Source organism: Coregonus clupeaformis, chromosome 17, assembly GCF_020615455.1.
Source record: "Coregonus clupeaformis isolate EN_2021a chromosome 17, ASM2061545v1, whole genome shotgun sequence".
NCBI lineage: Eukaryota > Metazoa > Chordata > Actinopteri > Salmoniformes > Salmonidae > Coregonus > Coregonus clupeaformis.
This window is the reverse complement of record NC_059208.1, coordinates 14,513,667-14,526,956: the sequence shown is the minus strand read 5'-3', so window position 1 is coordinate 14,526,956 and position 13,290 is coordinate 14,513,667. Positions and strand designations below refer to the sequence as shown.

At 44.4% G+C, this 13,290-nt stretch overlaps 1 protein-coding gene across 1 annotated transcript in view; it reads left to right on the top strand.

Moving 5' to 3' along the window:
• The window catches only part of LOC121585310 (vacuolar protein sorting-associated protein 13B-like), a 719,687-nt gene that overhangs the window by 504,919 nt on the left and 201,478 nt on the right, over positions 1–13,290 (top strand). Inside the window, exons 33-34 of the mRNA XM_045226113.1 lie at positions 2,008–2,134; positions 7,467–7,610. Of these exons, the coding sequence (XP_045082048.1) occupies positions 2,008–2,134; positions 7,467–7,610 (271 nt within the window). The remainder of the gene's footprint in view (positions 1–2,007; positions 2,135–7,466; positions 7,611–13,290) is intronic.

The following is a 13,290-nucleotide window of genomic DNA, read 5'->3' as shown; positions in this document are numbered from 1 at the left end:
GAGCTCACTTGTGTATTGGTTTTACTGCTAACAAATGTTCCCACAAATATGACTTGTTTGTGGGAATGAACATTAAGGAAAAGGAGGAAGGTTGATGTTTTAAGGTCTTAGTTTGGGCCTTGTGTATACAGTTAGGGTGTGTTCCCAATAGAGACTTGTCAAATAATGTCTAACTCCGCTTTAACAGACTCAGTCTCGCTCCCAGCTACAATGTGTTGGAGCTGAAATGGGAAATGCCCAGTTATGGAAATATTCCACAGGTTGGCCCTGTAAAGTGAAATGGATTTTGAAGTGAAGTGTGTGGTATTGTAGAGTTCAGTTAGAGTGCGCTGGTTTGAATTTGAGCCAGCCAGTGAGAGTTTGAAACGTGTGCCTGTTTGTCAGTTAAGACACAACAATACTTCAGCTCTGAACGTGTTTCCACTGTTGTTGACTTGTCTGTGTTTGGCCAAAGGCAGATGAGACTAAAGTATCCACTCAGCTATAGACTGTACAGCCATGAGAAGTGAATAAAGATGGCCAACCCAGTGTGTGATTAAAGATGGCCAGATGTGCAGGCCAGTCAAGTTCTTCCACATCGATCTCGACAAATCATTTCTGTATGGACCTCGCTTTGTGCACGGGGGGAATTGTCATGCTGAAACAGGAAAGGGCCTTCCCCAAATTGTTGCCACAAAGTTGGAAGAACGTAATCGTCTAGCATGTCATTGTATGCTGTAGTGTTAAGATTTCCCTTCATTAGAACTAAGGGGCCTTGCCCGAACCATGAAAAACAGCCCCAGACCATTATTCCTCCTCCACCAAACTTTACAGTTGGCACTATGCATTGGGGCAGGTAGCGTTCTCCTGGCATCCGCCAAACCCAGATTCGTCTGTCGGACTGCCAGATGGTGAAGCGTGATTCATCACTCCAGAGAACGCGTTTCCACTGCTCCAGAGTCCAATGGCTTTACACCACTCCAGCCGACACTTGGTATTGTGCATGGTGATCTTCGGCTTGTGTGTGGCTGCTTGGCCATGGAAACCCATTTCATGAAGCTCCCAACTAACAATTCTTGTGCTGACGTTGCTTCCAGAGGCAGTTTGGAACTCGGTAGTGAGTGTTGCAACCGAGGACAGACAATTTTTACACGCTACATGCTTCAGCACTCGGCGGTCCCATTCTTTATACACCTGTCAGCAACAAGTGTGGCTGAAATAGCCAAATCCACTAATTTGAAGGGGTGTCCACATACTTTTGTATATATAGTGTATTATTTGTCTACTTTTCCAGTATTAGGAGACATCAGGAGAGGAGAGACATCCTAACTCCCATCCTTTCATTTTTTTTGGTACTTTTTACCCCTTTTTCTTCCCAATTTCGTGATATCCAATTGGTAGTTACAGTCTTGTCCCATTGCTGCAACTCCCGTATGGACTCGGGAGAGGCGAAGGTAGAGAGCCATGCGTCCTCCGAAACACGAACCTGCCAAGCCGCACTGCTTCTTGACACACTGCTCACTTAACCCGGAAACACTGTACAGTCACTTGTTAAATCCACTTCAATCAGTGTAGATGAAGGGGAGGAGACAGGTTAAAGAACCATTTTTAAGCCTTGAGACAGTTGAGACATGGATTGTGTATGTGTGCCATTTAGAGGGTCAATGGGCAAGACAAAATATTGAAGTGCCTTTGAACGGGGTATGGTAGTAGGTGCCAGGCGCACCGGTTTGTGTCAAGAACTCCAACGCTGCTGGGTTTTTCACACTCAACAGTTTCATGTGTGTATCAAGAATGGTCCACCACTCAAAGGACATCCAGCCAACTTGACACAACATGGGCCAGCATCCCTGTGGAACGCTTTCGACACCTAGTAGAGTCCATGCCCAGACAAATTGAGGCTGTTCTGAGGGCAAAAAGGGAAGGGGAGGGGTGCAACTCAATATTAAGAAGGTGTTCTTAATGTTTTGTACACTCAGTGTATATTAATATACAGTATATTATAACAGTTTATGTCTATGTTCCCAGTGTCAGGAGACACCGGGAGAGGAGAGCCATCCTGACGCCCATCCTGACTGACTTCTCTGTCCGAGTGACAGCAGCACCTGCCATCATATTCAGCAAGCCCATATCCCCTGACAACGGACAAGTGGAGGTCAGTGTATGAGACACCATTAACCCAGAATCTTTACTGTGAGGTTTTAACATTAACCCAGAACCTTTACTGTGAGGTTTTAACATTAACCCAGAACCTTTACTGTGAGGTTTTAACATTAACCCAGAACCTTTACTGTGGGGTTTTAACATTAACCCAGAACCTTTACTGTGAGGTTTTAACATTAACCCAGAACCTTTACTGTGAGGTTTTAACATTAACCCAGAACCTTTACTGTGGGGTTTTAACATTAACCCAGAACCTTTACTGTGAGGTTTTAACATTAACCCAGAACCTTTACTGTGAGGTTTTAACATTAACCCAGAACCTTTACTGTGGGGGTTTTAACATTAACCCAGAACCTTTACTGTGAGGTTTTAACATTAACCCAGAACCTTTACTGTGGGGTTTTAACATTAACCCAGAACCTTTACTGTGAGGTTTTAACATTAACCCAGAACCTTTACTGTGAGGTTTTAACATTAACCCAGAACCTTTACTGTGAGGTTTTAACATTAACCCAGAACCTTTACTGTCTTTACTGTGAGGTTTTAACATTAACCCAGAACCTTTACTGTGATTGTTTAAACCTCAGATTGTTCAGTTATGAAAAGCCAACTGACATTTACTCCTTAGGAACTAACCTCTACAACCACTGTGATTATTTTGACCCTGCTGGTCATCTATGAACGTTTGAACATCTTGAAGAACGATCTGGCCTTAATGCCGTGTACTCTTATAATCTCTACGGCAACAGCCAGAAGAGGACTGGCCACCCCTCAGAGCCTGGTTCCTCTCTAGGTTTCTTCCTAGGTTCCTGCCTTTCTAGGGAGTTTTTCCTAGCCACTGTGCTTCTACATCTGCATTGCTTGCTGTTTGGGGTTTTAGGCTGGGTTTCTGCTGTAAAAAGGGCTTTATAAAATACATTTGATTGATTGATTGATTGACTGACTGATTAACAGTTTGCACATTTTTAATGACTTAAAGGAAATCTAAGTAGCCCCATTATGGATATTTCACAAGTCACAGTGGGTTGTCATCCAGTAATGTTGTCTCAACGGAACAGGGTTACATCATAACCTGTCAGTGTTAGATGTTGTCTCAACAGAACAGGGTTACATCATAGCCTGTCAGAGTTAGATGTTGTCTCAACAGAACAGGGTTACATCATATCCTGTCAGTGTTAGATGTTGTCTCCGACAGAACAGTGTTACATAATATCCTGTCAGTGTTAGATGTCTCCAACAGAACAGGGTTACATCATAACCTGTCAGTGTTAGATGTTGTCTCAACAGAACAGGGTTACATCATAACCTGTCAGAGTTAGATGTTGTCTCAACAGAACAGGGTTACATCATAGCCTGTCAGTGTTAGATGTTGTCTCAACAGAACAGGGTTACATCATATCCTGTCAGTGTTAGATGTTGTCTCCGACAGAACAGTGTTACATAATATCCTGTCAGTGTTAGATGTCTCCAACAGAACAGGGTTACATCATAACCTGTCAGTGTTAGATGTTGTCTCAACAGAACAGGGTTACATCATAACCTGTCAGAGTTAGATGTTGTCTCAACAGAACAGGGTTACATCATAGCCTGTCAGTGTTAGATGTTGTCTCAACAGAACAGGGTTACATCATATCCTGTCAGTGTTAGATGTTGTCTCCGACAGAACAGTGTTACATAATATCCTGTCAGTGTTAGATGTCTCCAACAGAACAGGGTTACATCATAACCTGTCAGTGTTAGATGTTGTCTCAACAGAACAGGGTTACATCATAACCTGTCAGTGTTAGATGTTGTCTCAACAGAACAGGGTTACATCATATCCTGTCAGTGTTAGATGTTGTCTCAACAGAACAGGGTTACATCATAGCCTGTCAGTGTTAGATGTTGTCTCAACAGAACAGGGTTACATCATAACCTGTCAGAGTTAGATGTTGTCTCAACAGAACAGGGTCACATAATAACCTGTCAGTGTTAGATGTCTCCAACAGAACAGGGTTACATCATAACCTGTCAGTGTTAGATGTTGTCTCAACAGAACAGGGTTACATCATAACCTGTCAGTGTTAGATGTTGTCTCAACAGAACAGGGTTACATCATAGCCTGTCAGTGTTAGATGTTGTCTCAACAGAACAGGGTTACATCATATCCTGTCAGTGTTAGATGTTGTCTCCGACAGAACAGTGTTACATAATATCCTGTCAGTGTTAGATGTCTCCAACAGAACAGGGTTACATCATAACCTGTCAGTGTTAGATGTTGTCTCAACAGAACAGGGTTACATCATAGCCTGTCAGTGTTAGATGTTGTCTCAACAGAACAGGGTTACATCATAACCTGTCAGTGTTAGATGTTGTCTCAACAGAACAGGGTTACATCATAACCTGTCAGTGTTAGATGTTGTCTCAACGGAACAGGGTTACATCATAACCTGTCAGTGTTAGATGTTGTCTCAACAGAACAGGGTTACATCATAACCTGTCAGAGTTAGATGTTGTCTCAACAGAACAGGGTTACATAATAACCTGTCAGTGTTAGATGTTGTCTCAACAGAACAGGGGTTACATCATAACCTGTCAGTGTTAGATGTTGTCTCAACAGAACAGGGGTTACATCATAACCTGTCAGTGTTAGATGTCTCAACAGAACAGGGTTACATCATAACCTGTCAGAGTTAGATGTTGTCTCAACAGAACAGGGTTACATCATAACCTGTCAGTGTTAGATGTTGTCTCAACAGAACAGGGTTACATCATAACCTGTCAGTGTTAGATGTTGTCTCAACAGAACAGGGTTACATAATAACCTGTCAGTGTTAGATGTCTCAACAGAACAGGGTTACATCATAACCTGTCAGTGTTAGATGTTGTCTCAACAGAACAGGGGTTACATCATAGCCTGTCAGAGTTAGATGTTGTCTCAACAGAACAGGGTTACATCATATCCTGTCAGTGTTAGATGTTGTCTCAACAGAACAGGGGTTACATCATAGCCTGTCAGTGAACATGAGAACAACAAAATGATGATTTTCCAAATAAATCCAGTTCACAAGGAAATACCACTTCACCCTAGGGGTGGTCAAAGTTGATCACACCACCACCAATTATACCTACCTCGGTCTTTACATCAGTGCATCAGGGCGGTTTGACGTCGCTCTTAAAACACTGGCAGATCATACTACTCAATAAAGAAAACAATTCAGTGAAATATACCATACCTTAAAAAAAAAATGTATGCACGCATGACTGTAACTCGCTTTGGATAAAAGCATCTGCTTAGTGGCATATTATATTATACACTGCTCAAAAAAATAAAGGGAACACTTAAACATCACAATGTAACTCCAAGTCAATCACACTTCTGTGAAATCAAACTGTCCACTTAGGAAGCAACACTGAATGACAATAAATTTCACATGCTGTTGTGCAAATGGAATAGACAACAGGTGAAAAGTATAGGCAATTAGCAAGACACCCCAATAAAGGACTGGTTTTGCAGGTGGTGACCACAGACCACTTCTCAGTTCCTATGCTTCCTGGCTGATGTTTTGGTCACTTTTGAATGCTGGCGGTGCTTTCACTCTAGTGGTAGCATGAGACGGAGTCTACAACCCACACAAGTGGCTCAGGTAGTGCAGCTCATCCAAGATGGCACATCAATGCGAGCTGTGGCAAGAAGGTTTGCTGTGTCTGTCAGCGTAGTGTCCAGAGCATGGAGGCGCTACCAGGAGACAGGCCAGTACATCAGGAGACGTGGAGGAGGCCGTAGGAGGGCAACAACCCAGCAGCAGGACTGCTACCTCCGCCTTTGTGCAAGGAGGAGCAGAAGGAGCACTGCCAGAGCCCTGCAAAATGACCTCCAGCAGGCCACAAATGTGCATGTGTCTGCTCAAACGGTCAGAAACAGACTCCATGAGGGTGTTATGAGGGCCCGACGTCCACAGGTGAGGGTTGTGTTTACAGCCCAACACCGTTTGGCATTTGCCAGAGAACACCAAGATTGGCAAATTCGCCACTGGCGCCCTGTGCTCTTCACAGATGAGAGCAGGTTCACACTGAGCACATGTGACAGACGTGACAGAGTCTGGAGACGTCGTGGAGAACGTTCTGCTGCCTGCAACAACCTCCAGCATGACCGGTTTGGCGGTGGGTCAGTCATGGTGTGGGCTGGCATTTCTTTGGGGGGCCGCACAGCCCTCCATGTGCTTGCCAGAGGTAGCCTGACTGCCATTAGGTACCGAGATGAGATCCTCAGAGCCCTTGTGAGACCATATGCTGGTGCGGTTGGCCCTGGGTTCCTCCTAATGCAAGACAATGCTAGACCTCATGTGGCTGGAGTGTGTCAGCAGTTCCTGCAAGAGGAAGGCATTGATGCTATGGACTGGCCCGCCCGTTCCCCAGACCTGAATCCAATTGAGCACATCTGGGACATAATGTCTCGCTCCATCCACCAACGCCACGTTGCACCACAGACTGTCCAGGAGTTGGCGGATGCTTTAGTCCAGGTCTGGGAGGAGATCCCTCAGGAGACCATCCGCCACCTCATCAGGAGCATGCCCAGGCGTTGTAGGGAGGTCATTCAGGCACGTGGAGGCCACACACACTACTGAGCCTCATTTTGACTTGTTTTAAGGACATTACATCAAAGTTGGATCAGCCTGTAGTGTGGTTTTCCACTTTAATTTTGAGGGTGACTCCAAATCCAGACCTCCATGGGTTGATACATTTGATTTCCATTGATAATTTTTGTGTGATTTTGTTGTCAGCACATTCAATTATGTAAAGAAAAAAGTATTTAATAAGATTATTTCATTCATTCAGATCTAGGATGTGTTATTTTAGTGTTCCCTTTATTTTTTTGAGCAGTGTATTATAAATATGGGGCCACTATTACAGTGATATATTTGGCCACTATTACAGTGATATATGGGGCCACTATTACAGTGATATATGGGGCCACTATTACAGTGATATATGGGGCTACTATTACAGTGATATATGGGGCCACTATTACAGTGATATATGGGGCAACTATTACAGTGAAATATGGGGCCACTATTACAGTGATATATGGGGCCACTATTACAGTGATATATGGGGCCACTATTACAGTGATATATGGGGCCACTATTACAGTGATATATGGGGCCACTATTACAGTGATATATGGGGCCACTATTACAGTGATATATGGGGCCATTATTACAGTGAAAATATACATCATGGGACAAAACACCCACAGAAAATATCCTGGAATGTTGATAAAACATCCTAAATGTACACAGAAAGGTGTGTGGTGTTCATATTGTCTCTCTCTGTCCCAACAGGAGGTGGTGGTGTGTGGTCACTCCCTGGAGGTGAATGTAACATCCAGTCTGGAGTTCTACCTCAGTGTGGCCCAGGTCCACCTGCTGCAGCTGCTGTTCCGAGCCAACATAGTGGGGGGACAGGCCCCAGAGAAGACCAGCCAGGTAAGAGATAGTCACATCCGTAATCAGATACACAAAGTCTTATGTGTCCCGTTGCTGGACAAGTCAGTTGCAGCAGTGTAAAAACACCAAACATGTCATACGCAACCAACAACAGGTGAAGAGGTTAAACTAGCACATCAATACATTTACAAGAAGGGAGGGGGTCAAATCCACAACATTCCTGTTATCATTGAAATGCACCTATACGCCCAGAAACATATATCCTTTTTTTCCCCTGGTATTCTAATCTGTTGTCCTGATCCTATCTCTGATAAAGAGGTGAGATTAACAGCGTCCTTGTCCCAAATCAAATCACTTATCTGTCACATGCTTCGTAAACAACGGGTGTAGACTAACAGTGAAATGCTTACTTACGGGCCCTTCGCAACGACACAGAGAGAAAGAAAATAGAGAAATAATAGAAAAGTAAAATAAGTACTAATAAAAGTAATAATAAATACACAATGAGTAACGATAACTTGGCTATATACACAGGGTACCAGTACTGAGTCTATGTGCAGGGGTACGAGGTAATTGAGGTATCTATATACATATAGGTAGGGGTAAAGTTACTAGGCAACAGGATAGATAATATACAGTAGCAGCAGTGTATGTGATGAGTAAAAAAAAAACGTTTGTGAAAAAAGGGTCATTGCAGATAGTCTGGGTAGCTATTTGGTTAACTATTTAACTAACTACACTGAACAAAAATATAAACGCAACATGCAACAATTTCAAAGATTTTACTGAGTTACAGTTCATTGAAGGAAATCAGTCAATTGAAATAAATTCATTAGACCCTAATCTATGGATTTCACATGACTGGGCAGGGGCGCAGCCATGGGAGGGCCTGGGAGGGCATAGGCCCACCCACTGGGGAGCCAGGCCCAGCCAATGAGAATGAGTTTTTCCCCACGAAAGGGCTTATTACAGACAGAAATACTCCTCAGTTTCATCAGCTGTCCGGGTGGCTGGTCTCAGAGGATCCCGCAGGTGAAGAAGCCGGATGTGGAGGTCCTGGGCTTGTGTGGTTACACGTGGTCTGCGGTTGTGCGGCCGGTTGGACGTACTGACAAATTCTCTAAAACGACATTTATCGTAGAGAAATGAAAATACAAATCTCTGGCAACAGCTCTGGTGGACATTCCTGCAGTCAGCATGCCAATTGCATGCTCCCTCAAAACTTGAGACATCTGTGGCATTGTGTTGTGTGGCAAAACTGCACATTTTAGAGTGGCCTTTTATTGTCCCCAGCACAAGGTGCACTTGTGTAATGATCATGCTGTTTAATCAGCTTCTTGATATGCCACACCTGTCAGGTGGATGGATTATCTTGGCAAAGGAGAAATGCTCACTAACAGGGATGTAAACAAATTTGTGCACAAAATCTGGGTGAAATAAGCTTTTTGTGCATATGGAACATTTATGGGATCTTTTATTTCAGTTCATGAAACATGGGACCAACACTTTACATGTTGCGTTTATATTGTTGTTCAGTATATTTAGCAGTCTTATGGCTTGGGGGTAGAAGCTGTTAAGGGTCCTGTTGGTTCAAGACTTGGTGCTCCAGTACCGCTTGCCTTGCGGTAACAGAGAGAAAAGTCTATGAATTGGGTGGCTGGAGTCTTTGACAATTTTTAGGGCCTTCCTCTGTCACCGCCTGTTATAGAGGTCCTGGATGGCAGGAAGCTTGGCTCCAGTGATGTACTGGGCCGTACGCACTACCCTCTGTAGTGCCTTGCAGTCGGATGCCGAGCAGTTGCTTTCCTGTCCTCTATCTGCTCTCAATTCAATTCAATTCAGTTTTTTTTTTCAATTTAAGGGCTTTATTGGCATGGGAAACGTATGTTAACATTGCCAAAGCAAGTGAAGTAGATAGTAAACAAAAGTGAAATAAACAATAAATATTAACAGTAAACATTACACTCAGACATTTCAAAAGAATAAAGACATTTCAAATGTCATATTATGTAGATATACAGTGTTGTAACAATGTGCAAATAGGGGCGGCAGGTAGCTTAGTAGTTAAGAGCGTAGTGCCAGTAACCGAAAGGTCGCTGGTTCTAATCCCCGAGCCGACTAGGTGAAAAATCTGTTGATGTGCCCTTGAGCAAGGCACTTAACCCTAATTGCTCCTGTAAGTCGCTCTGGATAAGAGCGTCTGCTAAATGACTCAAATGTAAAATGTAAATAGGAAACAAGTACAAATGGGGAAATTGTCACGCGTGCTGTAGGTGGGTGTAGTGGTGGAATCAAACGCAGGACACCGAAGTATAGTCCAACAGACTTTAGTAACTCTCCAACAAGGAAATTACGAGAACACTTGCCCGTAGGCGAAATAACGCACGAAGGCGAACAAAACAAATGCGCACTACACAGGTGCGTAAACACTCCACGCAGTGGAGGGAAGCTCAACCGAGCGAAATAGCGAACATCAGCCCTACACACGACAGACAAAAATCAATAACACACAACACCTGACAAACACAACGAGAACTAAATAGGACACTAATGACACTAAATGAAAACAGGTGTGACAACAATCAGACAAAAGCAAACGAACATGAAACATACAACGGTGGCAGCTAGTATTCCGGAGACAACGAACGCCGAAGCCTGCCCGAACAAGGGAGAGAGGCAGCCTCGGCCGAAACCGTGACAGAAATAAATAAACATAAATATGGGTTGTATTTACAATGGTGTTTGTTCTTCACTGGTTGCCCTTTTCTTGTGGCAACAGGTCACAAATCTTGCAGCTGTGATGGCACACTGTGGTTTTTCACCCAGTAGATAAGGGAGTTTATCAAAATTGGGTTGTTTTCGAATTCTTTGTGGATTGCTGTAATCTGAGGGAAATATGTGTCTCTAATATGGTCATACGTTTGGCAGGAAGTTAGGAAGTGCAGCTCAGTTTCCACCTCATTTTGTGGGCAGTGTGCACATAGCCTGTCTTCTCTTGAGAGCCAGGTCTGCCTACGGCGGCCTTTCTCAATAGCAAGGCTATGCTCACTGAGTCTGTACATAGTCAAAGCTTTCCTTAAGTTTGGGTCAGTCACAGTGGTCAGGTATTCTGCCACTGTGTACTCTCTGTTTAGGGACAAATAGCATTCTAGTTTGCTCAGTTTTTTTGTTTGTTCTTTCCAATGTGTCAAATAATTCTCTTTTTGTTTTCTCATGATTTGGTTGGGTCTAATTGTGTTGTTGTTGTTGTTGTTGTCCTGGGGCTGTGTGGGGTCTGTTTGTGTTTGTGAACAGAGCCCCAGGACCAGCTTACTTAGGGGACTCTTCTCCAAGTTCATCTCTCTGTAGGTGATGGCTTTGTTATGGAAGGTTTGGGAATCGCTTCCTTTTAAGTGGTTATAGAATTTAACGGCTCTTTTCTGGATTTTGATAATTAGCGGGTATTGGCCTAATTCTGCTCTGCATGCATTATTTTGTGTTTTACGTTGTACACAGAGGATGTTTTTGCAGAATTCTGCATGCAGAGTCTCAATTTGGGGTTTGTCCCATTTTGTGAATTCTTGGTTGGTGAGCGGACCCCAGACCTCACAACTATAAAGGGCAATGGGTTCTATAACTGATTCAAGTATTTTTAGCCAGATCCTAATTGGTATGTCAAATGTTATGTTCCTTTTGATGGCATAGAAGGCCCTTCTTGCCTTGTCTCTCAGATCGTTCACAGCTTTGTGGAAGTTACCTGTGGCGCTGATGTTTAGGCAGAGGTATGTATAGTTTTTTGTGTGCTCTAGGGCAACGGTGTCTAGATGGAATTTTTATTTGTGGTCCTGGCAACCGGACCTTTTGTGGATTGGGGTGATCAGTCCTTGGTTCCAAATATTGGGGAAGATGCCAGAGCTAAGGATGATGTTAAAGAGTTTAAGTATAGCTAATTGAAATTTGTGGTCTGTATATTTTATCATTTCATTGAGGATACCATCAACACCACAGGCCTTTTTGGGTTGGAGGGTTTGTATTTTGTCCTGTAGTTCATTCATTTTAATTGGAGAATCCAGTGGGTTCTGGTAGTCTTTAATAGTTGATTCTCTCTCTCTCTCTCTCTCTCTCTCTGTGTTCATTCTATTGTTTACAGGATGGTTAGGGTGGCGCCGGTCGAATACAGTCTTAATGGAACACAATATAACAATATCTCCCAGCCATGGCTGGTTTAGGGTTAGGATGGGATTGGGGAAGCAGAGGGAAACAGTTAGTGTTTTAGTGTCATCTATCTGTTGGAATTGTTTAGAAGACCTGATGTTGGAGTACTGTAGAAAACACAATCATGGGTATAGTAGTGACGCCACTATGTCTTTCACAACAGAACAAAGACACACAGTCAAGGTATTCTGTTCCTATTGCAGACCATAAATACACATTCACACACTCACTCTTTCTCTTTCTCAGTCAGACACCCAGCCACCCTATAGACATCATTCCAGATGATCAGGTTCTAGTCCAGGAGACCCTGCATTAGGGAGACCCTGCATCAGGGAGACCCTGCATTAGGGAGACCTTGCATCAGGGAGACCCTGCATCAGGGAGATCCTGCATCAGGGAGATCCTGCATCAGGGAGACCTTGCATCAGGGAGACCTTGCATCAGGGAGACCCTGCATCAGGGAGACCTTGCATCAGGGAGACCTTGCATCAGGGAGACCCTGCATCAGGGAGACCCTGCATCAGGGAGACCCTGCATCAGGGAGACCTTGCATCAGGGAGACCCTGCATCAGGGAGACCCTGCATCAGGGAGACCCTGCATCAGGGAGACCTTGCATCAGGGAGACCTTGCATCAGGGAGACCCTGCATCAGGGAGACCTTGCATCAGGGAGACCCTGCATCAGGGAGACCCTGCATCAGGGAGACCCTGCATCAGGGAGACCTTGCATCAGGGAGATCCTGCATTAGGGAGACCTTGCATCAGGGAGACCCTGCATCAGGGAGACCTTGCATCAGGGAGACCTTGCATCAGGGAGACCTTCTATTCCCAAAATCAACACTCTTCATTGACTGTGTAGTGCTAGAAATAAACCAGTGTTTTTTTATGAAAGAGGGGGGTGGGTGGTAGTGAAGTCGACAGGCATGTTTCGGACAGCAGAGGAGAGGAGGAGGAGAGGAGAGGAGGAGGAGAGGGGAGGAGGGGAGGAGGAGAGGAGAGGGGAGGAGAGGAGAGGAGAGGAGGGGAGGAGAGGAGGCTTGTCCTTCATCTGTTTCTGGTTTAAGAGAAGGAGGAGTAATGTTGAGTCCTCACCCTGCTCCTAGTGATTCATACCTCTGTTGCCTCTGTTACATGGTGCTGTTATAGAGGTTGTTATGGGTCCTGGTGGGAGAGGTTGCTACGGTACCCAGGGGTCACCTGGGGTCAGGACATGATACTTAGCAGCTCCACTGTCTCTCTCTGTGGGCTGAGCACTCCCTCCTCATCCATCTACAGCCCGGAGAGGAGAGGAGAGGAGAGACACACTGAGTGTACAAAACATTAGGAACACCATGGACTCTACAAGGTGTCGAAAGAGTTCCACAGGGATGCTGGCCCATAATGACTCCAATGCTTCCCACAGTTGTGTCAAGTTGGCTGGATGTCCTTTGGGTGGTGGACCATTTTTGATACACACAGGAAACTGTTGAGTGTGAAAAACCCAGCAGTGTTGCAGTTCTTGACACACTCAAACCGGTGCATGCCTG